This window comes from Cervus canadensis, chromosome 16 (genome assembly GCF_019320065.1).
Source record: "Cervus canadensis isolate Bull #8, Minnesota chromosome 16, ASM1932006v1, whole genome shotgun sequence".
NCBI lineage: Eukaryota > Metazoa > Chordata > Mammalia > Artiodactyla > Cervidae > Cervus > Cervus canadensis.
In genome coordinates, this window is record NC_057401.1 from 2,569,031 (window position 1) to 2,595,589 (window position 26,559).

Below are 26,559 nucleotides of genomic sequence, written 5' to 3' on the forward strand. Positions count from 1 at the left end.
ATTTATTGTCAATGGGTATTTGTGTTTTTCCTGCTTTTTGCTAATATAATGAATGCTGCTGTAAAGCTTTTGTTATATATATTCATTACACAGTCAGCTTCAGTAGATCATGCCAAACTATATTTTACAAACAGTGATTATACTACTTTATATCCCACCCATTTTGATCCAGTTCCTCACCAACAGCTCATAATGTTAAGCTTTCTGTCAGGCTAATTGAGGTAATATACCTCACACATAATTTACTTTTCACTCCCATGGTTATTAATGATGTTTAGTGTTTTATGTTTATTGACTGTTTGTGTCGTCATCAGTGATGTATATGTTCATGACTTTTCATTCTCCTCGCCATTTGGTTTGTTGGTCTTTCTCTTGCTGATGGAGTGCTTTATAGTGTTTTAACACTATAGTGTTAAACTATAGATCTTTAATTGTTTAAATTGTAAATATTGCCTCAAATTTGTGACCTGTCTTTACATGTAACTTTAATATGTCTGTTCTCTTAGTTTTCGTATCAAATTTTGATTAACTCACATAATCTTTTGAAGAGATGTTATATTTACATTGTCCAGAAAAAAAAGGAATTAAAATGTGTTCTGTTCCAGTCCTGTAATCTGTCTTCCTATTCTTCACTCTAACAAATTATGATTCTTGCTAGTTTTGCATCTTTCAAAAGTTTCTGTTTGCGTATACAGTTCATGAATATCTGAGTTCTTATCCACTCTTACTTACATGGAATGTGGCATACCACACTCATGTTCTACTCCTTGCTTTTTCTCATTTAACAATGTATTTTATAGCTATTCTCAAATCAGTATATGGAGAATGCTTTTTTAAAGATGAATAATATTTTATCTTTTGAATGTATCATAATTTAATTAACTGTTCTCTCCATTGCTGAGAGTCATTTGAATTGTTTGCCATCTTCTGCTATTAAAATGAATGCTATACAGATTAACTTTGTACTTGTCAGTTTATATTTATGCAAGTGTGTCTGTAGGAGAATTTCCAAAAGCAAAACTGCTTCTTGGGAGATAGGAATATTGTATTTGTAATTTATATAAATATTTCTAAATTATTCTCGTAAGGACTATACCAGTTTACTTGTCCACCAGCAATCTATGAGAGTTCCATTTTATTGACTTCACAGGACAGTATTACCAAACTTTTGAATTTCTGGCAATCCTATAGGTGAAAAATGATTTCTCAGTCTAATTTAGCATTCTCATATTAGTGATGTTAAACATTGTTTAAGAACTATTTGGTCTTTTTCTGTAAAAAGAATTACTCATTTTTTGGCTCATTTATTTTGTTAGGTTGTTTTTCTTATTGATTTTTCAGAACTCTTTATATTTTAGAGAAATGAACCCCTTGCTTGTCTGTATTAAGAGTTTTTAATATCTTTTTCTTTTTTTTTTTTGAGTGTACAGTTTGATAAATTAGCAGATACATAGCTGTGTAACTAACACCATATTCAAGATAGAAAACACTTCTTTCACTCTGTAAATAATTTTCTTATGCCCTTCAATTCCATTCCATAATGCTTGGTCCAGATAACCACTGGTTTCTGTCACTATGGTTCCTTTCTTTTAGATTTCTATGTAAATGAAATTATATAGTAGGTAGTCTTTTGTGTTTGACTTTGTTTCTTTAGGATAATGCTTTTGAGATTCAAATATATTGTATATGTAAATATTTATTTCTTTCTCTGTGTAGTATTGTATAGTATGGTTTTCTTTTTACTTTGTTTAGCTGTTTACCTCTTAAGTTACACTTGAATATGGTGCTATGACCACTTGCAGACAAGTCTTTGTACCTAAATTTTCCTTTCTCTTGGGTAAATACCTGAAACAAATTGTGGGGTCATGTGGAAAATGTGTGTTTAATATTAAAGATACTGCTATGCTATTTTATGAAGTATACTATTTTTCATTTCCATTAAGAGTGCTTCACATCTTCATCATCATTTGATATTGTCTTCCTACTTTCAGCCATTCTACTGGGTATATAGTAATAGTATCTCACTGTGCTTGTATTTTGAATTTCCTTGATAATTAATGAAGTTGTGCTGTTTTAGGCCATTCTTACATCTTCCTTTGTGAAATGTCTGTTCACATTTTTTCCCCTTTTTTATTGGGTTGTTTGTTCTTTTGTACATAGTCTTATTATTGAAATTCTAAGTGTTTTTATATTCTGTATACAGCCCATTTTTCACATATATGTTTACAAATATTTTCTTCCCATCTGTCATTTGTCTTTTTAACTCTTAAGAGTTAAACTTTTAAAGAGTTAAGTTTCAACTCTTAGAACTTTTTAACTCTTTCAGAGAGCAGAAGTTATAAATTTTGATGATGTGCATTTTCAGTTTTTTATTTATGGCTTTATGGTTTTTGTATTGAAGAAATCTGTGTAACTGAAGTCATAAATAGGTTCTATATTTTTCTTCTAAAAGTTTAATAATTTTAGCTATTATGTTCAGGTCTGTGATCCACTTTGAATTAATTTTTGTGAATGATGTGAGGTAAGAAGAATAAGGCCTCCTCCTCAACCCATATAGCTATCAAATTCTAGCACCATTTGCTGAAAAGACTTTTTTTCCTTTTGTATTATTCTGTACCTTTGTCAAAAATCAGTTGACCATAGAAGTCTAGCATCTGTTACTGGACTCTATTCTGTACCATAGATCTAAATGTCTATTCTTTTGCTAATATCATGCTGTCTTGCTTACTATAACTTTATAAGTCTTCAAATCAGGTAATTTAAGTCTTTCAGTCTTGTTCTTCTTTCTCAGAATAGTTTTGTGTTCTACATCTTTTGCTATTGTCTTAATTTTAGCATCAACTTGTCAGTTTCTTTAAAAAACTCATCAGTTTACATTGAGGTTGCCTCAATCTGTGTATCAGTTTGGGCCATCTTAATATTCAGTTCATGGACATGGTATCTTGCTCCACTTATGTAGGTGTTTTAAATTTTTGTTTTACTATATTCAGTTCACAGCTATTAAACATCTTTTACTGAATTTATTCCTGTATATTTTTGATGCTGTCGTAAATTTTGATTATTCTCTACTATCCCATATAAGTCCAGAATTGATTTTTGTCTTTGTGTCCTGTGACTTTGCTAAATTTACTTAATAGTTTAAATAGCTTTTTTTGGTAGATTCTTTAGGATTATTTTATATGATAATGTCACCTAAAGTAAAGACAGTTTTATGTCTTATCTTCATGCCTTTTATTTCTTTTTCTTCCGTTATTCCACTGGTAGGACCTTTAGTAGTGTATTGAACAAAAGTGGTAAGAATGGATATTCTGGCCTTGTTTCTGTTTGTACATAAAGCAAGCATTAATCCTTTTATCATTGATAATAAATTTGGTGAAATTCCCTTTTGTTTTTTTATAATGTTTATTTGTTTATAATGTTTATTTGTTTATAATGTTTATTTATAATGAGTGGGGCATTAATTTCTTTGAATGCTTTGTTTGTACCTACTCAAATGACCTTTGTTTTCTTTTTCATTTTACTAATGTAATAAATTACATTGATTGATTTTCCTGTTAAACAGACTTAGCATTCCTAGGATAAATCCTACTTAGTTATGATATTGTTCTCTTATGTAGTGTTAGATTCAGTTTGCAAAAATTTTATTTTATGTTGATGTTCATGAAGGATATTTGTCTTTAGTTTTCTATTTTTTTATGATGACTTTGATTTTGGTAATGGTAGTACTGGCCTCATAAAATACAAAATGAGTCAAGAAGTGTTTCTGCCTCCTTCTTTATTTTCTGAAAGAATCTGTGTAATATTGGTATTATTTCTTTCTTTAGAGTTTGATAGAATTCATCAGCAAAACCAGTGGGCCTGGAAGGTTTATCATTATGAATGAAATTTTGATAATTGATATGGAACTGTTCCTATTTCCTCTTGCACTTGGGATCAAATTTAATCATTTATGTCTTTCAAGGATGACTCTTTTTTTAAATTTACTGAAATAAAGTTATTTCTATTACTCCATTATTATTATTTTAATGTCTGTGGGATCTGAAGTGATGGCCTTTCTTCCATTCTTCCTATTTTAAAAATGGAGGAATGCTTGCTATGTATTAGATTCAGATGTACCATGTAGTGATTCAGTGTTTATATATATTGGGAAATGATCATCACAGGAAGCCTAGTTAACATCCATCACTGTACATGATTACACATTTTTTTGTGTGTGATGAGAACTTGTGGCAAGATCTTCTGTTTTAGTAGCTTTCAAATATGTAATACAGTGTTACCATGCTATACATTACATCCTCATGACATTTATTTTTATAACTGAAAGTTTGTACTTTTTCCCCAACTTTATCCATTTGATAATTTTTGCTTTTTCTCTTTTTCTCTGATAGACTGACTGGATATTTATCAATTTTATCCATTTGATAATTTTGCTTTTTCTCTTTTTCTCTGATAGACCGACTGGATATTTATCAATTTTCTTAATTATTTCAAGAAATGAACTCTTAGTTTCACTGATTTAAAAACTTTTTTTTGTTTATTTTTTATTTCTTGAGTTTTTGGGAGGAAGATTTCTTATTTTCTACCTTATACTTTTGATTTTACTTCATCTTTTAAAATTTTGGATGGAAGTGTCACATCTTTAATTTTTAGGCTTTTTGTAATTTTTTAATTAAAAACATTTAAAGGTATAAATTCTGGTTTAGCATTGCTTTAGCTGTTTATCATGACTTTTGATCTTTTCATTATCATTTAGTTAAGATATTTTCTAGTCTCATTTTTTTGTTACATTATGGATTATTAGAAGTATGCTTTTATATTCTAAATAAAATATTTGGATTTTCCTAGTTATTGTTACTGATTTTGAATTTAATTCTATCTTGGGCAAAATAATTTTGTATGATTTCAGATATTAAGTTTATTAAGACTTGTTTTATGACAAGGCATATGGCCTATCCTGGCAAACATACCATGTACACTTGAAAAGCATATACACTTTACCATAATTGGGTACAGTAGCAGTAAACAGAAATTAAGTCAGGGTGATTAATAGTATTATGTAGGTATTCTTTGTTTTTACTTTTCTTTTTGTCTATTTCTTTTATTTACAGAAAAGTATTAAATCTCTAAATACAATTGTAGAATAGTCAATTGTTTTTAATCACTAAGTCATGTCCGACTCTTTGTGACCCCAGGAGCTATATCCTGGCAGGCTCCTCTGTCCATGGGATTTCCCAGGCAAGAATACTGGAGTGGGTTGCTATTTCTTTTTCCAGGAATAGTCCATATTATTTTTAATTTTCAATTTTTGCTTCATTTAGACTTTTACTGTCTTCTTTACTAACTGATCCTTTTACCCAGTGCTGTCTCATGCTTTCTGTCTACATGAGCTATCATTCACCATCCATTTACTTTGAGTCCGTATGTGTCTTTATTTTTAGAGTGTGTCTCTTGTAGACAGTGTATTTGTTGTTATTTGTTGTTCAGTTGCTCAGTCGTGTCTGGCTCTTTGTGACCCCATGGACTGCAGCACCAGGCTTCCTGGTCCTTCACTGTCTCCCACACTTGGTTCAAACTCATGTCCATTGAGTCGGTGATGCCATCCAACCACATCATTTTCTGTCATCCCCTTTTCTTCCTGCCTTCAATCTTTCCCAGCATCAGGATTTTTTCCAATGAGTCAGTTCTTTGCATCAGGTGGCTAAAGTATTGGAGTTTCAGCTTCACCATCAGTCCTTCCAATGAATATTCAGGACTGATTTACTTTAGGATTAACTAGCTTGATCTCCTTGCAGTCCAAGAGAATCTCAAAAGTCTTCTCCAACACCACAGTTCAAAAGCATCAGTTCTTCAGTGCTCAGCATTCTTTATGGTCCAACTCTCATATCCATACATGGCTACTGGAAAAACCATAGCTTTGACTAGATGGACCTTTGTCAGCAAACTAATGTTTCTGCTTTTTAATATGCTGTCTTGGTTGGTCATAGTGTTTCTTCAAGGAGCAAGCGTCTTTTAATTTCATGGCTGCAGTCACTCACCGTCTCCAGTAAAGTTGAAGCCCAAGAAAATAAAGTCTGTCATTGTTTCCATTGTTTCCCCATCTCTTTGCCATGAAGTGATGGGACCAGATGGGATCAGGGATCAAGTGATGGTATCAAGGCGTGACTGGGTGCCATGATCTTAGTTTTTTAAGTGTTGAGTTTTAAGCCAGCCTTTTCACTCCCCTCTTTCAGTTTCATCAAGAGGCTCTTTAGTTCCTCTTTGCTTTCTGCCATAAGGGTGGTGTCATCTGCATATTTTAGGTTATTGATTTTTCTCCCCACAATCTTGATTCCAGCTTGTGCTTCCTCCAGCCCGGCATTTCACTTGATGTTGAATAAGCAGGGTGACAATATGCAGCCTTGACATACTCCTTTCCCAAGTTCAAACCAGTCTGTTGCTCCATGTCTGGTTCTAACTGTTGCTTCTTAACCTACATACAGATTTCTCAGGAGGCAGTTTAGGTGGTCTGGTATTTCTATCTCTTTAAACATTTTCCATAGTTGTTGTGATCCACATAGTCAAAGGCTTTGGTGTAGTCAATAAAGCAGGAGCAGAAGTGTTGCTGAACTATCTTGGTTTTTCTATGATCCAACAGATGTTGACAATTTGATTTCTGGTTCCTCTGCCTTTTCTAAATCCAGCTCAAATATCTGCAGGTTCTCAGTTCATGTACTGTTGAAATCCTGTTTGGAGAATTTTGAGCATTACTTTACTAGTGTGTGAGATGAGTGCAATTGTGTGATAGTTTGAGCATTCTTTGGCATTGCCCTTCTTTGGGATTGGAATGAAAACTGACTTTTTCCAGTCCTGGCCACTGCTGAGTTTTCTTAATTTGCTGGCATATTGAGTGCAGCACTTTAACAGCATCATCTTTTAGGATTTGAAATAGCTCAACTGGAATCCATTGCCTCCACTAGCTTTGTTTCTAGTGATGCTGCCTAAGGACCACTTGACTTCACATTCCAGGATGTCTGGCTCCTGGTGAGTGAACACATGGACATATCATCATGTTTATCTGGGTCATGAAGATCTTTTTTGTATAGTTCTTCTGTGTATTCTTGCCACCTCTTCTTAATATCTTCTGCTTCTGTTAGGTCCATACCATTTCTGTCCTTTATTATGGCCATATTTGCGTGAAATGTTCCCTTGGTATCTCTAATTTTCTTGAAGAGATCTCTAGTCTTTTCCATTCTATTGTTTTCCTCTGTTTCTTTGCACTGATCACTGAGGAAGGCTTTCTTATCTCTCCTTGCTATTCTTTGGAACTCTGAATTCAGATGGTTGTATCTTTCAGTTTCTCCTTTGCCTTTTGCTTTCTCTTCTTTTCCCAGCTATTTGTGAGGCCTCCTCAGACAACCATTTTGCCCTTTTGCATTTCTTTCTCTTTGTGGTGATCTTGATTACTGCTCCTGTGCAATGTCACAAGCCTCTGTTCATGGTTCTGCAGGCACTCTGTCTATCAGACTTAATCCATTGAATCTATTGTCACTTCCACTGTATAATCGTAAGGGATTTGATTTAGGTCATACCTGAATGGTCTACTGGTTTTCCCTACTTTCTTCAATTTATGTGTGAATTTGGCAGTAAGGAGTTTGTGATCTGAGCCACAATCAGCTCCTGGTCTTGTTTTTGCTGACTATAGAGCTTCTCCATCTTTGGTTGCAAAGAATATAATCAATCTGATTTCGGTATTGACCATCTGGTGTTGTCCATGTGTAGAGTCATCTCTTGTATTGTTCAAAGAGTGTGTTTGCTTTGACCCGTGTGTTTTCTTGGTAAAACTCTGTTAATCTTTGCCTTGCTTCATTTTGTACTCTAAGACCAAGCTTGCCTATTACTCCAGGTATCTTTGACTCCCTCCTTTTGGATTACAGTTCCCTATGATGAAAAGAACATCTTTTTTGTGTGTTCTGGAAGGTCTTGTAGGTCATCGTAGAACCATTCAACTTCAGCTTCTTTGGCATTAGTGGTTGGGGCATAGACTTGGGTTACTGTGATACTGACTGGTTTGCCTTGGAAACGAACAGAGATCATTCTGTCATTTTTAAGATTGCACCCAAGTACTGCATTTTGGACTCTCTTGTTGACTGTGAGGGCTACTACATTTCTTCTAAAGGATTCTTGCCCATAGTAGTAGGTATAATGGTCATCTGAATTAAATTTGCCCATTCCAGTCCATTTTACTTCACTGATTCCTCAAATGTCGATGTTCATTCTTGCCATCTACTTTGAGCACTTTGAATTTACCTTTATACATGAACCAAACATTCCAGGTGCCCATGCAATAAATATTGGTCTTATGGCATCGGACTTTATTTCTGTCACCAGTCACAGTGACACCTGGGAGTTGTTTTCACTTTGGCTCCATCTCTTCATTCTTCCTGGAGTTATTTTTTCATTCTTTTCCAGTAGCGTGTTGTACACACCTATCTACCTCCTTAGGGGAGTTCATCTTTCAGTGGTGTATCTTTTTGCCTTTTCATACTGTTCATGGGATTCTCAAGGCAAGAATACCTAAGTGGTTTGCCATTCCCTTCTCTAGCAGCCTAGTATGGTGAATAGAGTACAGGTTGGATTTCAGACCCTGCTTGTCCCTTCAGTTAGGTATCTTTTTTTAGATATATGGTTGCCCTGTAATCATGTATTATAGTGGGTTTATTTGGTTTTTTTTTTTTTTTTGGTTTCTTTTTTTTTGCCTGATCACAGTGGCAGCCTTATATCGTTTCAGATTTGTTTTTTACATTAATTCAGATTATGTTATAATTTGGTTCATATTTATCTACCTGCATAAAAAATCCCATTTTTGGTTTTGGTTTTATATCACAATTAATGTTTACTTCTTTCAAAGTAAAGAACTGATAGTAACTTTCACTTCAGTAAGGTCAACTACATGCTCTGAAAGGCCTTTGTTTTGAACTGCATTCAAATCCTGCATTGTTTGGCTTGATATAAGTTTGGGAAAAATCTGCGGTTCTTTCTCCTCCAGTCTTCTACCCTTCATGTCTCTGTTCCACCTTCTCTGATTATCCCCTTTCAAAAGATGAACTTTAAACAGAATGAACTGGTGGGTAGCAAATAATCAATGGTGAAATTGGGGACAAAACCTTAGGCTAGTAACAAAGTCAGTGTACTAAACTTGGGATTCTTACATTAAGTTGGAACCTTGAGTAGCGATATAGTACTCTGAAACTGGTAAATCCCCTTGGCTTCCAGCTGAAAAGTAAATTAAAAATTTCTCTAAAGAATAGCATACTTTAGGGCCTTGAGAATACTGCAGATTAAGAGCAGTCAAAGAACTGTTCATGATTTTAAAAGCGACGAGCAGACAAATAAGAAAACAAGGTACCTTGACTGATTACTAACAAAAACAATGAATTGTTTATTTGATTTAGATCTCCTCAAGGAGTTAGGGCTTCCCTGGTGACTCAGAATTTTAAAAATCCACCTGCCATGTGGGAGACCTGAGTTTGATCCCTGGATTGGGAAGATCCCCTGGAGAAGGGAACAGCTACCTACCTACTCCAGTATAATAAGACACGTTTCATGGTTTTTAAAAAAAAATTGGTCAAGGAGAACAAAGCTAGGGGCATCATGCTTCTTGCTCCTGAGCTGTATTATAGAGCTATAGTGATAAAGCAGTATGGCATTAGCATAGAAACAGGTCCATAGATCAGTGGAACAGTATATAAAGCCCAGAAATAAATGCATGTTCACACGGTCATTTAATTTATGATGTCAGGCTAAGAATATACAGTGGGGAAAGGACAGTCTCTTCAATAAGTGGTGTTGGCAAATTTGTATAGTCACATGCAAAAGACTGAAACTGGACCTGTATCTTTCACAATACACAAAAAGTAACTCAAAATAAATTAAAGACTTGAACATAAGACCTGAAGCCATAAAACACCTAGAGGAAAACAGAGATAATAAGCTCCTTGACATTGATCTTGGCTTTGAATTTTTGGGTTGACACCAAAAGAAAAGGCAACAAAAGCAAAAATAAACAAGTGGGACTGCATCAAACTAAAAAGTTTCTGCACAGCAAAGGAAACCATCCACAAAATGAAGACAGTGTATGGAATAGGAGAAAATATTCATAAACATAGATAAGGGGCTAATATCTAAAATATGTAAAGAACTCATAGAGCTAATTAGCAAAAGAAAAAAAACCCAGTTTAAAAAAGAGCAGAGGATTTGAATAGCTATTTCAAAAGAAGACATACTAATGGATATTAGGTAGAAGAAAAGGTGCTCAATGTCATTGATTGTCAGGAAAATGCAAATGAAAACCACAATGAGCTATCACCTCACACCTGTTAGAATGGCTGTTATCTTAAAGACAAGGTATAACAATTGTAAGAATGTGGGAATGTAAATTGTTGTAGCCCATGTGGAAAACTGTGTGGATCACAATACACTGTGGAAAACGTTTAAAGAGATGGGAATACCAGACCACCTTACCTGCCTCCTGAGAGACCTGTGTGCAGAAGCAGCAGTTAGAACCAGTCATGGAAAAACTGACTGATTGAAAATCGGGACAGAAGTATGTCAAGGCTGTATACTGTCACCTGCTTATTTAACTTATATGCAGAGTCCATCATGAGAAACGCTGGGCTGGATGAAGTACAAGCTGGAATCAAGATTGTCGGGAGAAACATCAATAACCTCAGATATGCAGATGACACCACTCTTATGGCAGAAAGCGAAGACAAACTAAAGAGCCTCTTGATGAGGGTGAAAGAGGAGGGTGAAAAAGCTGGCTTAAAACTCAACATTCAAAAAACAAAAATCATAGTATCCAGTTCCATCATTTCATGGCAAATAGAAAGGGAAGAATTGAAAGCAGTGACATGTTTTCTTTCTTGGACTCCCAAATCACTGTGGATGATGACTGGAACCATGAAATTAAAAGTTGCTTGCTCCTTGGAAGAAAAGCAACAACAAACCTATTTCTACTCAAAAGAAGAGACTTCACTTTTCAAACATATAGTCCAAGCTATGTTTTTTTCAGTAGTCATGTACAGATGTCAGAGTTGGAATGTAAAGAAGGCTGAACACCGAAGAACTGATGCTCTCAAACTGTGGTCCTGGAAAAGAGCCTGAAGAGTCCCTTGGACAGCAAGGAGACAAATCATTTAATTCTAAAGGAAATGAACCCAGAATATTCATTGGAAGGACTGAGCTAAAACTGAAGCTCCAATACTTTGACCACCTGATGTGAAGAGACGATTCATTGAAAAGACCCTGATGCTGGGAAAGATTGAGGGCAGGAGAAGAAGGGTGACAGAGGATGAGCTGGTTGGATGGCATCACCAACTCAATAGACATAACTTTGAGCAAACTCCGGGAGATAGTGAAGGACAGGGAAGACTGGTGTGATGTAGTCTGGGGGATCATGAAGAATCCTACATGACTGAGCGACTAAACAACAACAATATGGAGGGTCCGCAAAAAGTTAAAAACGTAACGATACCATATGACCTAGCAGTTCCGTTTCTGAGTTTTTATTTGAAGAAAATAAAAACTCTAATTTGAAAGAATATCTACACCCATGTGTTCATTGAAGCCTTGTTTACAGTACTCAAGACATTGAAACAACGTAAGTATCCATTGATGGAGAGGAGTGAATAAAGAAAATGTGATTGTGTGTGTATATACATAAACATATGTATGTAAAATTATACACTGTATATATAAAAGGAATATTTTTTGACCATATATAAAGAATGACATCGTGCCCTTTGTAGCAATATGTATTGACCTTTAGGGCATTTTAAATGAACTCAGAGAAAGACAAATACTATATGATCTCATTATATGTGAAATCTGAAAAACAAGCCAAACTCATAGATACAGAGCAGAGATTCGTAGCTGTTAGAGGTGGGACTTGGGGAATGGTTGAAGTGAATAGAGATAGTCAAAAGAGAAGGAAATGGCAACCCACTCCAGTATTCTTGCCTGGAGAATCCCATGGACAAAGGAGCCTGGTGGGCTACAGTCCATGGGGTCGCAAAGAGTCGGACACAACTGAGCGACTAACACACACACATGCAGTCAAAAGTCATAAATTTCCAGTTATAAAATGAGTCATGGAGATGTAATACGCAGCACACCAGCTGTAGTTAATAATACTGTATTGCATATTTGAAAAGTTCTGAGAGAGTAGAATTTAAAAATTCTCACCACAGGAAAATGAAATTTGTGATTCTCTGGTGATGAATGTTAGCTAGACTTACTGTGGTGATCATTTCCCAGTGTATACAAATACCAAATCATTGTATTGTACACCTGAAACTAATATATATGTTAGTTCAATTATATCTCAGTTTTAATAAATTTACCAAATTCATATAACAAGTCTTAACTAAATTCAGTAATCATTGAGCCCACATTTTCTTTCAATTTGCAATTAAAACTAACCTGCAAAAATTATAAATTACATGTAGTTGGTAATTTTATAAACATACTTCTAAGTAACTATGAAGTAAAAAGAAACTGTCTTGGATAAATTTTAAAAAGAGAGAAAAATGGAAATATAACATATTTGGAACTCAGTTGGGGATTTATTTCACAAAAAGAAGAAAGGCCAAAATGTTGTAACTTAAGCCTCCAAGTTGAATGTTAGAAGGAAGCAACAGATCAAACCCAGAGAAAGGAGAAAGAAGGAAACAACAGAAATTAATAAACTAAAAGATAAAGATTCAGTGAAATAAGAAAAGCAAAAGTTGATTCTCTAAAAATACTAATAAAATTGGCAGACCTCTCATGAGATAAGAAGGAAAGTGAATTTACAAATAACACTAGGATCAAGAAGGGAAATACAGATATAACAAAGTTTTAAAAGATAAAAGTTATACATAGTATTTTTTTTTTAATTTTTTTATTAGTTGGAGGCTAATTACTTCACAACATTTCAGTGGGTTTTGTCATACATTGATATGAATCAGCCATAGATTTACACTTATTCCCCATCCCGATCCCCCCTCACATAGTATTTTTTTAAGGTCAACAAGTTAGAAAACTTGATATGAATAAATTTCTAAACCTAGAGTCAACTCAAGATTAAAAAAAAAAAAAAATACCAGTAGTGGGAGAAGATATTTGCAACATATATACACACACTGACCCAGGCAAGGTTCACCATCTAAAAGAGTCTGGAAAAATTTCCTAGAAATCAATTAAGCAGTTCTTTAGGGAAATGAAAAACAGAAACAAATGTTACTACTTGTAAGAGAAATGGAAATTAAGGCACATGAGATACCATTTTACTTCCAGTAGATTGGCAGAAATAAATGTTATAAGAGAATGTCAATCAAAAGGAATTCTTATATACCACTGGTAGGAGTATAAAGTATAGTCAGTTGGAAACAGAATGGATATCAGTTTGGTGTTATCTTGAAAAGTGAACATTTGAATTCCTGCTGACCTGGAGCTTCTACTCTTAGGTATGTCTTTTAGAAAATCTCTTCTAACCAAGAGGACATGTTTGAAAATGTTCATAGCCTAAATGTTATTAAAGGCAAAAAATGTTAAAAGTTCAAATGCCCATCAACATGAAAATGGATAAACAGATCATAAATCATAATATTTGTAATACATAATACAGTGGAATATTATATAATAGTAAAGAATGTACTTCAAGTATACTTAAAAATTAATTTCAGATATATTTAGTGAAAAAATAAACAATTTCAGAAAACTGTATATATTAATAGTATGAGGTCTTCCCCTGGATTAGGAAATGGCAACCTGATCCAGTAATCTTGCCTGGAAATATTCCATGGACGGAAGAGTCTGGTGGCTACGGTCTATGGGGGTGCAAAGAGTCAGATGCAACTGAGCACGCACATGTATATTGTATGAAACACTTAGTAGAATCCTGAAACAAGTGAGACTGAAAGTATATTGGTAGGAATATATGTAATAGTGATAAAAAGTGTCAAGGCAATATTAAGCACCACGTGCAGATCCATGGTGTCTTCTAGGGTGCAGGGTAAGGGGACAAGCCAGGGGAGGGGTGTGGCGACGATGCGGCAGCATCGGTGAAGCTGTGGCGAGACGGGGTAGGGAGTTCACTGGAGTTTGGTTTACCATACAGTCATCCACCTGTGTCTGAGGTGACCACACTTAGTAATTCAGCCAACCACAGAAAACACCCTCTCCCCTCCAGAAGACTTCGAGAACCTTCCAAAAAGCCAGACTTGAATTAGCCATGTGCCAGCAGCTATTTACCTAGCATTTATATTGTATTTACAACTGTTTACCTAGCCTTTACATTATACTAGGTTTATAAGTAATCTGGAAATGATTTAAAGCCTATGGGGGTTATAGGTTATATGCAGACACTGTGTGTGCCATTTTATGTAAGGGTCTTGAGCATCTGTAGATTTTGTTATCCATGGGGGTTCTAGAAATAATCCCTTTTGGATACTGAGAGACAAGACTGTGCTTCATATACATTACATATATTCTTTTTTTTTTCCATTTGTTTTTATATCCTTTTTATAAGTATCATATTATGTTACAATGTAAAAAGATTCATTTGTAAAGTCAAAGACTTGTTTTCCTACAAAAGGATATTGAATGAAAGTATAGCTGTTCTAGGATACATTAATAAAGTTAACTGAAATGTAATAGTTTATTGGTATTAAATAGATCTGTCTTTTGAGTAAAATAAGTCAGATGTGATTCTTGATAAATATAAATTCAAAGTTTTTACAGTATTAATAAAACATCATTTCAAAGTTTCAAATATACTGCCTGATACATAGAAAATGTTTAATATTTTTTCTATTTGAAAGGTTAGTGAGAAGTCTCTCTGCTCTTTAAAAATATCTATAGTCTGCTTGACAATAATCATTTTATATTATGAAAAGTGCGTAACGCAGTTCTAGTTTGTACTGCTATATGTAGTAGTGTTCAATTTCTTTTGTGTAGACTAAAGACTTCAGTTAGTGTTGAACAAAGAAAATTATATGCTCTTGTTATGTGTGCTTTAATTTAGATGCTTAATGGCTTTTAATGTTACAAAATAAGTTTATTATTATATTATGATCTCATTTGTATAATATTGTCTTGCTCTTCCATATTTGTGGTGATATGGTCATGGTTTACGAAAACAATAATCCCTAAGAAATAGATCATTAACAGTAGTTAACGATTACTTGTGATCTATGGTAATGACTGATTTCTTTGGGATTATTGAGGTTATAAACCATAATTACAGATTATTACAGCAATAATTATTTTGTTAGAGGAAGAAATGTTCTGTTCTTGAACAGCTGTGGAAACAAGTGCCCTGAACATTTCAGAGTAAATACAAAAATGGAAAGCTATAATGGAAATATAATCTCAGATCAGATTTTTAAAAAAAATTATAGATATGAAACTTATGTATAGGATATTTAAATTTCTAAATACAGTTTAGATTTATAGTTTTACTTGGTTCTTTAAACTTTCTGGGTATAATTATATAACCAGTGTAAATTTTTAACATCTGTTTAAAGACCATCCCTCTAAAAATTCTAGAGTTTTAGGGAAGGATATGTGTATAAGAAATATCATTCCTCATTCTGTGAAATATGAAAATTGTATATGATAGATTAATAAAAGTACCTTTATATTTCATTGTTCATGTCTAACACTGATGCTAATTTATTAGTAGTTGTCTATTTTTAGGGTTAAAAATATCTGCTTTTCTGTCTTGTACAATAAAAAATCATTGTTTGCTAAAATACGGAAAGAATAGCTGTACATTCTACTTTTCTCTGTACAAACTTCCTTTCAAAATTTGCCATAATTTTAGAAAAGAATGTTCACAGTTGATCATATGCTATCTTTGCATACCATTCTTTGATATCAAGTCTTAATTTCAAGGTCAAAGAATAAATGAATTAAAGAGTAAAAAGTTAAAATTTGAGAGCTTCATGTCCTATATTTAGTATTTATTATTAGACAATGATACTCATCACATGAATATCACATGAGGATATCACATGAGGGAATGGTAGAGGATGAGATGGTTGGATGGCACCACCAATTCAATGGACCTGAGTTTGAGCAGACTCCAGGAGATAATGAAGGACAGAGAAGGCTGGCGTGCTGCGGTCCATGGGGTCTCAAAGAGTCAGAAGTGACTGAGCAACTGAACAATAGCAACAACACCCGTCACACTGCATTGAAGAATTTTTTCGTTTTTTCCCCTCTAACTAATTTCAGACTGTTGGATATAGCCTCTCTGTCCCTTTTCACCCTGCTTCATATTTATATCCCAGTGGGCAGAACATGACATATAGCAGATACTCAGAAAATGAAGGAATGAAACAAGAAAGCAGATTGTTGCTTTGTTTTACCTAATCTTGGAATGTGCACATTGGGCAACTCAAATTATTTGCTGCTCTGCATTTGGCCATGAATGATCCACAAATACTGATTTGGGTAATTACAAATGTGTAAATTTTATCAAGAAGATGAATTTGCAAATAACAGGATAGACTATATCATAGATTGTACCTTGTATTGAATGTGTGTTGAAAAGTTGCTTTTATTTAGGCAATAGAAATGGAACTACAATTAACATTCATTTTTAATAATGACTCTACCTTTTAATGTTTACTAAATTGATAAATAAGCTGTTAACTTTTTCTTGCCAGTTTCATGCTATATTTTCTAGGTAATGATTTCTTAATTCAGTGTGTATACATGCTCAGTCATGTCTTAATTCAATAACCCATATCTATTTGATAAGTTATATATGCCAGGCACTGTTTTAGGCTCTAGATATGCAATAGACAACCAAACAAAAACAGTAATGGCTGCCATGCAATTTATGTTCTATTGGAATAGACAGATAACAAAGCAAGATAAATAATAAAATATATTTTGTTAGAAAGTGATAAGTGCTAAAATTTAAAAATGTATATATATATTAAATCAGGAAAGGGGAATATGAAATGTCAACAGATTGTGTTCTGTAAATGGGTGACAGCTATGGCTGGCATCACCTAAGTGACTCTCTACTCTGAAGTCTTCTGTCTTTGCTGGGATGTTTGATGAATGAGCTATACTTGGGCATTTCTGTCTCCATGAAGTCTCTCTACATCGCTAACCTTTTAATAGTGTGATGGTCTCAGGGTATATGGTCTTCTTACATGGTAAGTGGCTTCCCCTCAGTGAAAGTTCCCTGAGAGTCTGGAGGAAGCTGCCAGTTCTCTAAAAACTAAGCCCAGTACTGGAACAAGTGTCACTTTTGCAATATTCTTTTAGTTAAAGTCCAGCCCAGACTTACAAAGGATTGGAAAGATAGACTCACTTCTTAATGGCAATTGCATACGTGGAGGGAAGGAATTGATGATGGGTATCTTGAAGTCATGGGCTTCCCAGGTGGTGCAGTAGTAAAAAATCTGCCTGCCAAGCAGGAGACCTGGATTCGATCCCTGGATCTGAAAGATCCCCTGGAGGAAATGGCAACCCACTTCAGTATTCCTGCTTGGGAAATCCATGGGCAGAGGAGCCTGGTGGGCTACAATCGATGTGGTCACATAAAATTTGGACATGACTGAGCAACTAAGCGGCACTAGCAGCATCTTGAAGACATGCTGTCATACTCTAGGTATTGAAAATTGGCAGGATAGCTGTGTAAGGCCTGACTGAAAAGGTGAATCCAAGGTGAGACTACTCAACATGGTTGTGTCTTTTTCCAGTTATATTAAATTGGATTTAAACAATTATGGTTTTGTAAGATGAGAATGTGGAAGAAGAGAGAAATTGACCTATGCAAGACAGATTATAATGATTGACAACAGAACTGAATATAGGCAAGCAGGTTAGAGAAGACATGAGGGTATAAGGAAGTGAAAAAAGTAACAAATCCCAAAAAACTATTACAACTAATACAAGAGTAGCAAAGTTGCAGAATACAAGATCAGTAAGTAAAAATTAGCAGTGGGTTTATATATTAGCAATGAACAATCAAAATTAAGTGACGCTGACTTACAGTAGCATTAAAAAGAATAAAATACTTAGCTACAAACTTTGCAAAAGTGTTAAATCTTATACACTGTAAAATGTTATTAAAAGAAATCAAAGATCTAAATCAGTTGGAAGACATCCATGGCCATAGTTCAGAAGACGATATTGTTTAGAAGGATTCCTCAAATTGACCTACAGGGTCAATGTAATCTCTGTCAAAATTCCAGCTGTCTTCTTTGCAGGAATTGACAAGCTGATCCTTAAATTGATGTGGAAATCCAGGAGACCCAGTATATCCAAAGTAATTTTGGGGAAAAAAAAAAAAAAAGGAAGTTGAAAGACTCATACTTTCTTATTTCAAAATTTACTACAGAGCAGCAGTAATCAAGACAGCATGGTATTAGTGTAAAAGTAGACACTAGATCAGTGATATATAATTGAGAGTTCAGGTAATAAATGCTCCAGTTTGTAATCAGGTGATTTTTGATTGGGATGAGAAGACAATTCAATGACAAAGGGATTGTCTTTTCAACAAATGGTGCAGGGACAGCTGAATGTCCACACGCGAAAGAATGAAGTTGGACCCCTATGTCCCACAATAAACAAATCAAAATGAATCATAGTCCAATATGTAAGAGTTAAAGCTATGAAACTTTGAGAAGAAAATGTAGAACTAAATCTTTATGACTTTGGATTGGGCAGTGGTTCTTTAGATTTGATATCAAAAGCTGAAATATCGAAAGAAAAACTAGCAGTTTTGTCCCACGTGAACATTAAACATTTCTGTTTCAAAGGACACCATCAAGAAAATGAAAACAACCCACAGAATGGGAGAACATGTTTGCTAATCACATATCTGACAAGGAACTTGTATCAATAATATATAAAGAACTCTTGCAACTCAAAAAGATAAACAGCCCAATTTTAAAATGGGTAAAGAATTTAAATAGACATTTCTTCAGAGAAGACATAAAAAAGGCCAGTAAGCACATGGAAAAGGCTCAGCATTGTTGGTCATTAGGGGAAGGCACGTCAGAATTACAAGATACCACTTTATACCCACTAGGAGAGATACAATAAAAAGATAGGTAATACCAAGTATTGGCAAGGATTTGGAGAAGTTGGGTGTTCATACTTTGCTGGTGGGAATGTAAAATGATACAGCTTCTTTGGAAAGTAGTTTGGTAGTTCCTCAAAATGTTAAAATACAGCTTTCATATGACCCACCAATTCCAATTCTTGATATGAATCCCAACACTTGATATGAAGAGACATGAAAACATATCTACATTAAAAACTCTATGCAAATGTTCATAGAAACATTATTTACAAAGTCAAAATGTGAAAACAGCCCAAGTGTCCATCAGCTTTTGAATGGCTAAACAAAATGTGATATACGCCAAAATTGGGATGTTATTTGAACATAAAAACGATTGAAATCCCAATATAGGAAGCTAAAACATGGTTGATCCTTACACATTATACTAAGTGAAAGAAGATAGTCCCAAAGATCCCACTGTATGAGCTCATCCGTGTGAAATAGAATAGGAAGAATCTAAGGAGACATACAGTAGATTTCGTGGTTGCTTGGTTCCTTAGAGCTGCGGGGTAGGGAGTGGTACAGAATAAGATTTCAAGAGGGATGGATATGTTCTAAAGCTAGACTGTGATGGTGATTGTGTGACCCTGTGAATTCATTCAAAAACATTGAATCATATGCTTTAAGTGGATGGTATGTGAATTATATTTCAGTAAAGTTGTTTAGGTGGTCAATGTTTGTAGTTTCCTAACAGAACAAAGGATTGTTGGGAGTTGGAAAATTCATCTTTGTAGATAATTAAAATTGTTTCCAGTTATGATAAAAATAATGTTGGAAAGAGTGACAATGGACCCGCAACTAACATATTCAAAAGATAAGAAGTAATAACTCAGAGTAGATAGTTGCAATAAGAAAGATAATTTGGTACTATAATGACACAAGATGTAAAGCTGAGTGCTTTTACAATGGAGAGGGGGAATGTTCTGGAAGTAAAAATGAGGAACATCAACTGAACAGCTGGGTTTGAGGCCCAAGTTACCAGAGGTGCAAAAGAGAAATCAGCTGCCACTTGAGAGGGTCCACAGAAGTGAGGTCATCAAAGGAGAGCATTATGTTTTTAATAGGCTTTAATATTGATCATAAAACACATTTCAACTGCATATTGGTAACTTGTTATCCGTTTCCTACATGGCCCTTTTTTCTGTTAACTTTTTTTGCCCACTAATTTTACGTTTCTTGAAGCTTGAGTTTGTTTTATAAATTACTTGATCAAGGTAGTGTTCTCTTTTTACATTGCTAATATAAAGGCTGCATACTTAGTCAATTATGATTTATTCATGGTTTTGTGATAGATTAAGGGGATGTGGATACTTACCAGGTAAGATTTTCAAAAAAATTTCTTTTTTGAAAAATAATTGATTTGTTGTTAATTGCTCATAAAGATCTCAAAAATCTTGGAGAATTTGAGACATAGATGAGTGAATCTAAAGATGTAATGTGTCTTTAAAACAAAAATTACTCAATAAACACCTCCATTTCTAAAGTCAGTTTTGACCGTTCCAAAGATTGTGGAAACTGCAGGTGTTGCCGTTTGTGCCGCTCTTGTAAAGTTATTTAGTCTTTTGCTGCTACTCCCCATGAAGTTAATTTGGTCGTCAAACAGTATAATTTGCATAGTAAAAATTTTGGATTTTTAAAATGCAAAGGGAATAAATTTATTACCATCTCTTATCTTCCAAGCCTGGGCAATATTAAAAATGATGAGACTGATACTATCATGACATGGACTGTTCAAAAAAGATACTGCTCATTGGATATAGTTAGGCTTACTAATAGCCCTTGATGTTGACATTACATTTGGTGTTTTGTTATCAAATTTATGTTCATCAAGTCTTCATGGTAGATATTTTCTCCATTTTGCAAATGAAAATCCTAAAACTTAAAGAGGTAAGTAGCTTGTGTAAAATCACGTAGCATATTGGTAGAGCTTGAATTCATAGTTGTATCAGGTTCTAAAATCTCATTTAAACTGTTTTACTGCCTTGATGAACTTGATGAAAACCAACTCTTTACTCTGTGTTAGGAACTAAGTTCACAGTTTATCATTAGTTTGGAAGAAATTTTGCTCATTTTAGAATATTCTGAAAAATAAGCTTTGTTTCTATCTAAATTTTGTTTCTTTCTAAACTCTTCTTTTTATGTATTAGGACGTCTTGCCTGGCTGGTATACTTAGTTGGAACAGTTGTTGGTGGAAGATTAACATATACCAGTACAGATGAACATGATGCTATGGATGGAGAATTATCCTGTCGGTAAGTAGTAGCCATATAATTTACAGAAATTTCCTAAGTATTTAGAAATTTAGTTATTGAGCTAGTACTATGAGCTCAAGCATTTTGGACTTGGCCTTTTAGGGAAGGTATTATTTTCCTTTCTATTGATGAGAAAACCAGGGCTTAGGGCTTAAGTGATTTGTAGGAGTCATATCAATGATAAATAGTACAGTCAAATATATTCATATGAATAATATGAGTGAACTAGTTTTCCATATATTGTAATTGATTTTTGATAATATATTTCTTTTAAAAATTGATTTATTTGTGTGTTTTTGGCTCGTTGCTGCATGCACTGTTTCTGGCCGCAGCGAATGGGGGCTACTCTTTAGCCGCGGTGAGTGGCTTCTCCTGTTGCAGAGCACAGGCTCTAGGTGCGCATGCTTCAGTGGTTGTGGCCTGCAGCCAATGCAGCTCCCTGGCTCTAGCACACAGGCTCAATAGTTGTGGCTCACAGACTTAGTTGCTCTGCAGCACGTGGGATCGTCCTGGATCGGGGATCGAACCTGTGTCTCCTGCATTGGCAAGCAGATTCTTTACCACTGAGCCACAGAGAAGCCCGAATGTCTTTCTTTATAACAAAATAATACATATTTTTCTGAATGCTTTATAAAGTTTCAAATGAAAAGTTACATATTAATTTGAAGATAACGACTGTCATTTGGTTAAGATTTTTGAGTCTTTTTAATTGATATTTGAAAGTTGTGTATATTACATGTGTATTTTTCAACTTTTTTTTAACACAAATTGTATTATATTTAAATATTGTAAACTAAAATGGGGATACTAGTACTGATAATTAATAATAACCCAGGAGAAAGGAGTGGTGACCCCACAAGAGACTGACCAAGGCTTGCCTGTGAGTATCTAGGAGTCTCCAGCAGAGGCGAGGGTTGGCAGTGGCCTGCTGCAGGGTCAGGGGCACTGGGTGTGGCATTGTGTGCATGGGATGTTTTGAAGGAGGTCGCTGTTACCTTCATCCACTTCAGTTCAGTTCAGTTGCTTAGCTGTGTTCAACTTTGCGACCCCATGGACTGTAGCACACCAGGGTTCCCTATCCTTCACCAACTCCCAGAGCTTGCTCAAAACTCATGTCCATCGAGTCAGTGATGCCATCCAACCATCTCATCCTCTGTCAACCCCTTCTCCTCCTTCCTTCAATCTTCTCCCAGCATCAGGGTCTTTTCCAGTGACTCAGTTCTTCACATCAGGTGGCCAGAGTATTGGAGTTTCAGCTTCAGCATCACTCCTTCCAATGGATATTCAGGACTGATTTCCTTTAGGATTGACTAGTTTGATCTCCTTGCAGTTCAAGGGGCTTCATTACCTCCACCATAGTTTGGTCTCAGGTCAAACAGAAGGGAGGGAACAGAGCCCCACCCATCAAGAGAAATTTGAATTAGAAATTTACTGAGCATGGCCCCGGCCATCAGAACAAGACCCAGTTTCCCCCTCAGTCAGTCTCTCCCATCAGGAAGCTTCCATAAGCATCTTGTCCTTATCTATCAGAGGGCAGACAGAATGAAAACCACAATCACAGGAAACTAATCAAATTGATCACAAGGACCACAGCCTTGTCTCACTCAATGAAACTATGATCCATGCCGTATAGGGCCACCCAAGACGGATGGGTCATGGTGGAGAGTTCTGATGATCCACTAGAGAAGGGAATGGCAAACCACTTCAGTACTCTTGCCTTGAGAACAATATGAAAAGGCAAAAAGATATGACACTGAAAGATAAACTCCCCAGGTTGGTAGGTGCCCAATTTGCTACTGGGAAAGAGTGGAGAAGTAACTCCAGAAACAATGGACAGACAGAGCAAAAGTGAAAACAGTGCCCAGCTGTGGATGTGACTGGTGTTGCGAGTAAACTCCGACGCTGTAAAGAGCAATACTGCATAGGAACCTGGAATGTTAGGTACATGAATCAAGGTAAATTGGAAGTGGTCAAACAGGAGACGGCAAGAGTGAACATCGACATTTTAGGAAATCAGTGAACTAAAATGGACTAGAATGGGTGAATTTAATTCAGTTGATCATTATTTCTACTACTGTGGGCAAGAATCCCTTAAAGAAATGGAGTAGCCCTCACAGTCAACAAGAGTCCGAAATGCAGTACTTGGGTGCAATCTCAAAAATGACAGAATGATCTCTGTTCGTTTCCAAGGCAAACCAATCAATATCACAGTAATCCAAGTCTATGCCCCAACCAGTAATCCTGAAGAAGCTGAAATTAAATGGTTCTATGAAGATCTACAAGACCTTCTAGAACAACCAACCAAAGAGGATGTCCTATTCATCATAGGGAACTGGAGTACAAAAGTAGGAAGTCAAGAGATACCTGGAGTAACAGGCAGATTTGGCCTAAGAGTACAAAATTAAGCAGGGCAAAGGCTAACAAGAGTTTTGCCAAGAGAACGTAATGGTCATAGCAAACACCCTCTTCCAACAACATAAGAGATGACTCTACACATGGACATCACCAGATGCTCAATACTGAAATCAGATTTATTATATTCTTTGCAGCCAAAGATGGAGAAGCTCTATACAGTTTGCAAAAACAAGACCGGGAGCTGACTGTGCCTCCGATCATGAACTCCTTATTGCCAAATTCAGACTTAAATTGAAGAAAGTAGGGAAAATACTAGACCATTCAGATATGACCTAAATCAAATCCATCACGATTATACAGTAGAAGTGACAATAGATTCCAGGGATTAGATCTGATAGACAGAGTGCCTGAAAAACTATGGACGGAGGTTCGTAACATTGTACGGGAGGCAGTGATCAAGACCATCCCCAAGAAAAAGAAACACAAAAAGGCAAAATGGTTGGTTGAGGAGGCCTTATAAATATCTGAGAAAAGAAGAGAAGCTAAAGGCAAAGGAGAAAAGGAAAGATATACCCATTTGAATGCCAAGTTGCAAAAAATAGCGAGGAGAGATAAGAAAGCCTTCCTAAGTGATCAGTGCAAAGAAATAGAGGAAACAACAGAATGGGAAAGACTAGAGATCTCCTCAAGAAAATTAGAGATACCAAGGGAACATTTCATGCAAAGATGGGCTCCATAAAGGACAGAAATGGTATGGACCTAACAGAAGCAGGTGTGTTATATATATATATATATACATATATAATATATAATATATACACATAATGCATATAATACATGTATGTATAGTATATACATATGTTTATATTATATACTATATATTATTTATATATTATATATTTTATCATATATATTTAATTATATACTTTATATTAATAATAGTAATCAATAATAAAAACAATAAAATGTATTTTTATATATTATATATTCATTATATTATATAAAATATATAAAAATATAATATAGTAATACATTATAGTTTATTATATATAATATTACTATAATTATTACATTAATGTATTAAATATAATTATAACAATATATTATATAAAATAATATAATGTTATTATATATGATTAATATTGTATAATTTACTATTACATAATATAATTCTTATAATAATATATAAATATATAATAAAATATATAGAAGAAATATAATATAGGAATATATTATGTAATAATGAATTATATATATTTATATATATTATATTTATATATATTTATAAATATATAAATGTTTATATAAATTTATAAAAATTTGTATAATATAAAATTTGTATAAATATAAGTTTATGTTTATATTTATTATATATAAATATATATCTATAAAATATATAAATATATAATATAAATGTATATTTATATTATACATTATATAATGCATATATAATATTTATATTATATAAATATATTTATTTATAATATTTATATATTATATTTATATTATATAAATTAAATATATGTTTACATATATTAAGAAGAGGTGGCAAGAATATACATGAGGACTATACAAAAATGATCTTCATAACCCAGATAACCATGATGGAATGATCACTCACCTTGATCCAGATATCCTGGAATGTGAAGTCAAGTGGGCCTTAGGAAGCATCACTAGGAGCAAGCTAGTGGAGGTAATGGAATTCTAGCTGAGCTATTTCAAATCCTAAAAGATGATGCTGTGAAAGTGCTTCACTCAATATGCCAGCAAATTTGGAAAACTCAGCAGTGGCCACAGGACTGGAAAAGGTCAGTTTTTATTCCAATCCCAAACAAGGGCAATGCCAAAGAATGCTCAAACTTCCATACAATTGCATTCATCTCACATGGTAATAAAGTAATGCTCAAAATTCTCTAAGCCAGGCTTCAACAGTGTGTGAACTGTGAACTTACAGGTGTTCAAGCTGGATTTAGAAAAGGCAGAGGAATGAGAGATTAAATTGGCAACATCCATTGGATCATAGATAACGCAAGAGAATTCCAGAAAAACATCTACTTCTGCTTTATTGACTACGCCAATGCCTTTGACTTTGTGGTTCACAACAAGCTGTGGAAATTTCCTAAAGAGATGGGAATACCAGACCACTTTACCTGTCTCCTGAGAAATCTGTGTGCAAGTTAAGAAGCAACAATTAGAACTGGACATGGAACAGCAGACTGGTTCCAAATTGGGAAACGAGTACATCAAGGCTGTATATTGTCACCCTGCTTATTTAACTTATATACAGAGTACATCATGAGAAAGGCCGGACTGGATGAAGCGGAAGTTGGAATCAAGATTGCCGGGAGAAATATCAGTAACCTTAGATATGCAGATGACACCAACTTTATGGCAGAATGTGGAGAGGAACTATATAGCCTCTTGATGAAAGAGGAGGGTGAAAAGCTGGCTCAAAACTCAACATGGGTTGCATGGATGGCATCCAGCCATCACTCTATGGCAAATAGATGGGAAAACAATGGAAAGAGTGACAGACATTTTTTTCTTGGGCTCCAAAATCACTGCAGATGATGACTGCAGCCCTGAAATTAAGAGACTCTTGCTCCTTGGAAGAAAAGCTATGACCAACCTAGACAGCATATTAAAAAGCAGAGATATTACTTTGCTAACAAAGGTCTGTCTAGACAAAGCTATGGTTTTCCCAGTAGTCATGTATGGATGTGAGAGTTGGAATATAAAGAAAGCTGAGCGCCGAAGAATTGATGCTTTTGAACTGTGGTGTTGGAGAAGACTCTTGAGAGTCCCTTGGACTGCGAGGAGATCCAACCTGTCCATTCTAGAGG

The 26,559-nt window shown here is 34.7% G+C and overlaps 1 protein-coding gene across 4 annotated transcripts in view; it reads left to right on the forward strand.

Moving 5' to 3' along the window:
* RANBP17 (RAN binding protein 17) overlaps positions 1–26,559 on the forward strand; it is a 341,553-nt gene that overhangs the window by 56,654 nt on the left and 258,340 nt on the right. For all 4 annotated transcript variants that reach the window (XM_043488704.1, XM_043488707.1, XM_043488705.1 and 1 more), the window contains exon 13: positions 21,256–21,361. In XM_043488704.1, the coding sequence (XP_043344639.1) occupies positions 21,256–21,361 (106 nt within the window). The remainder of the gene's footprint in view (positions 1–21,255; positions 21,362–26,559) is intronic.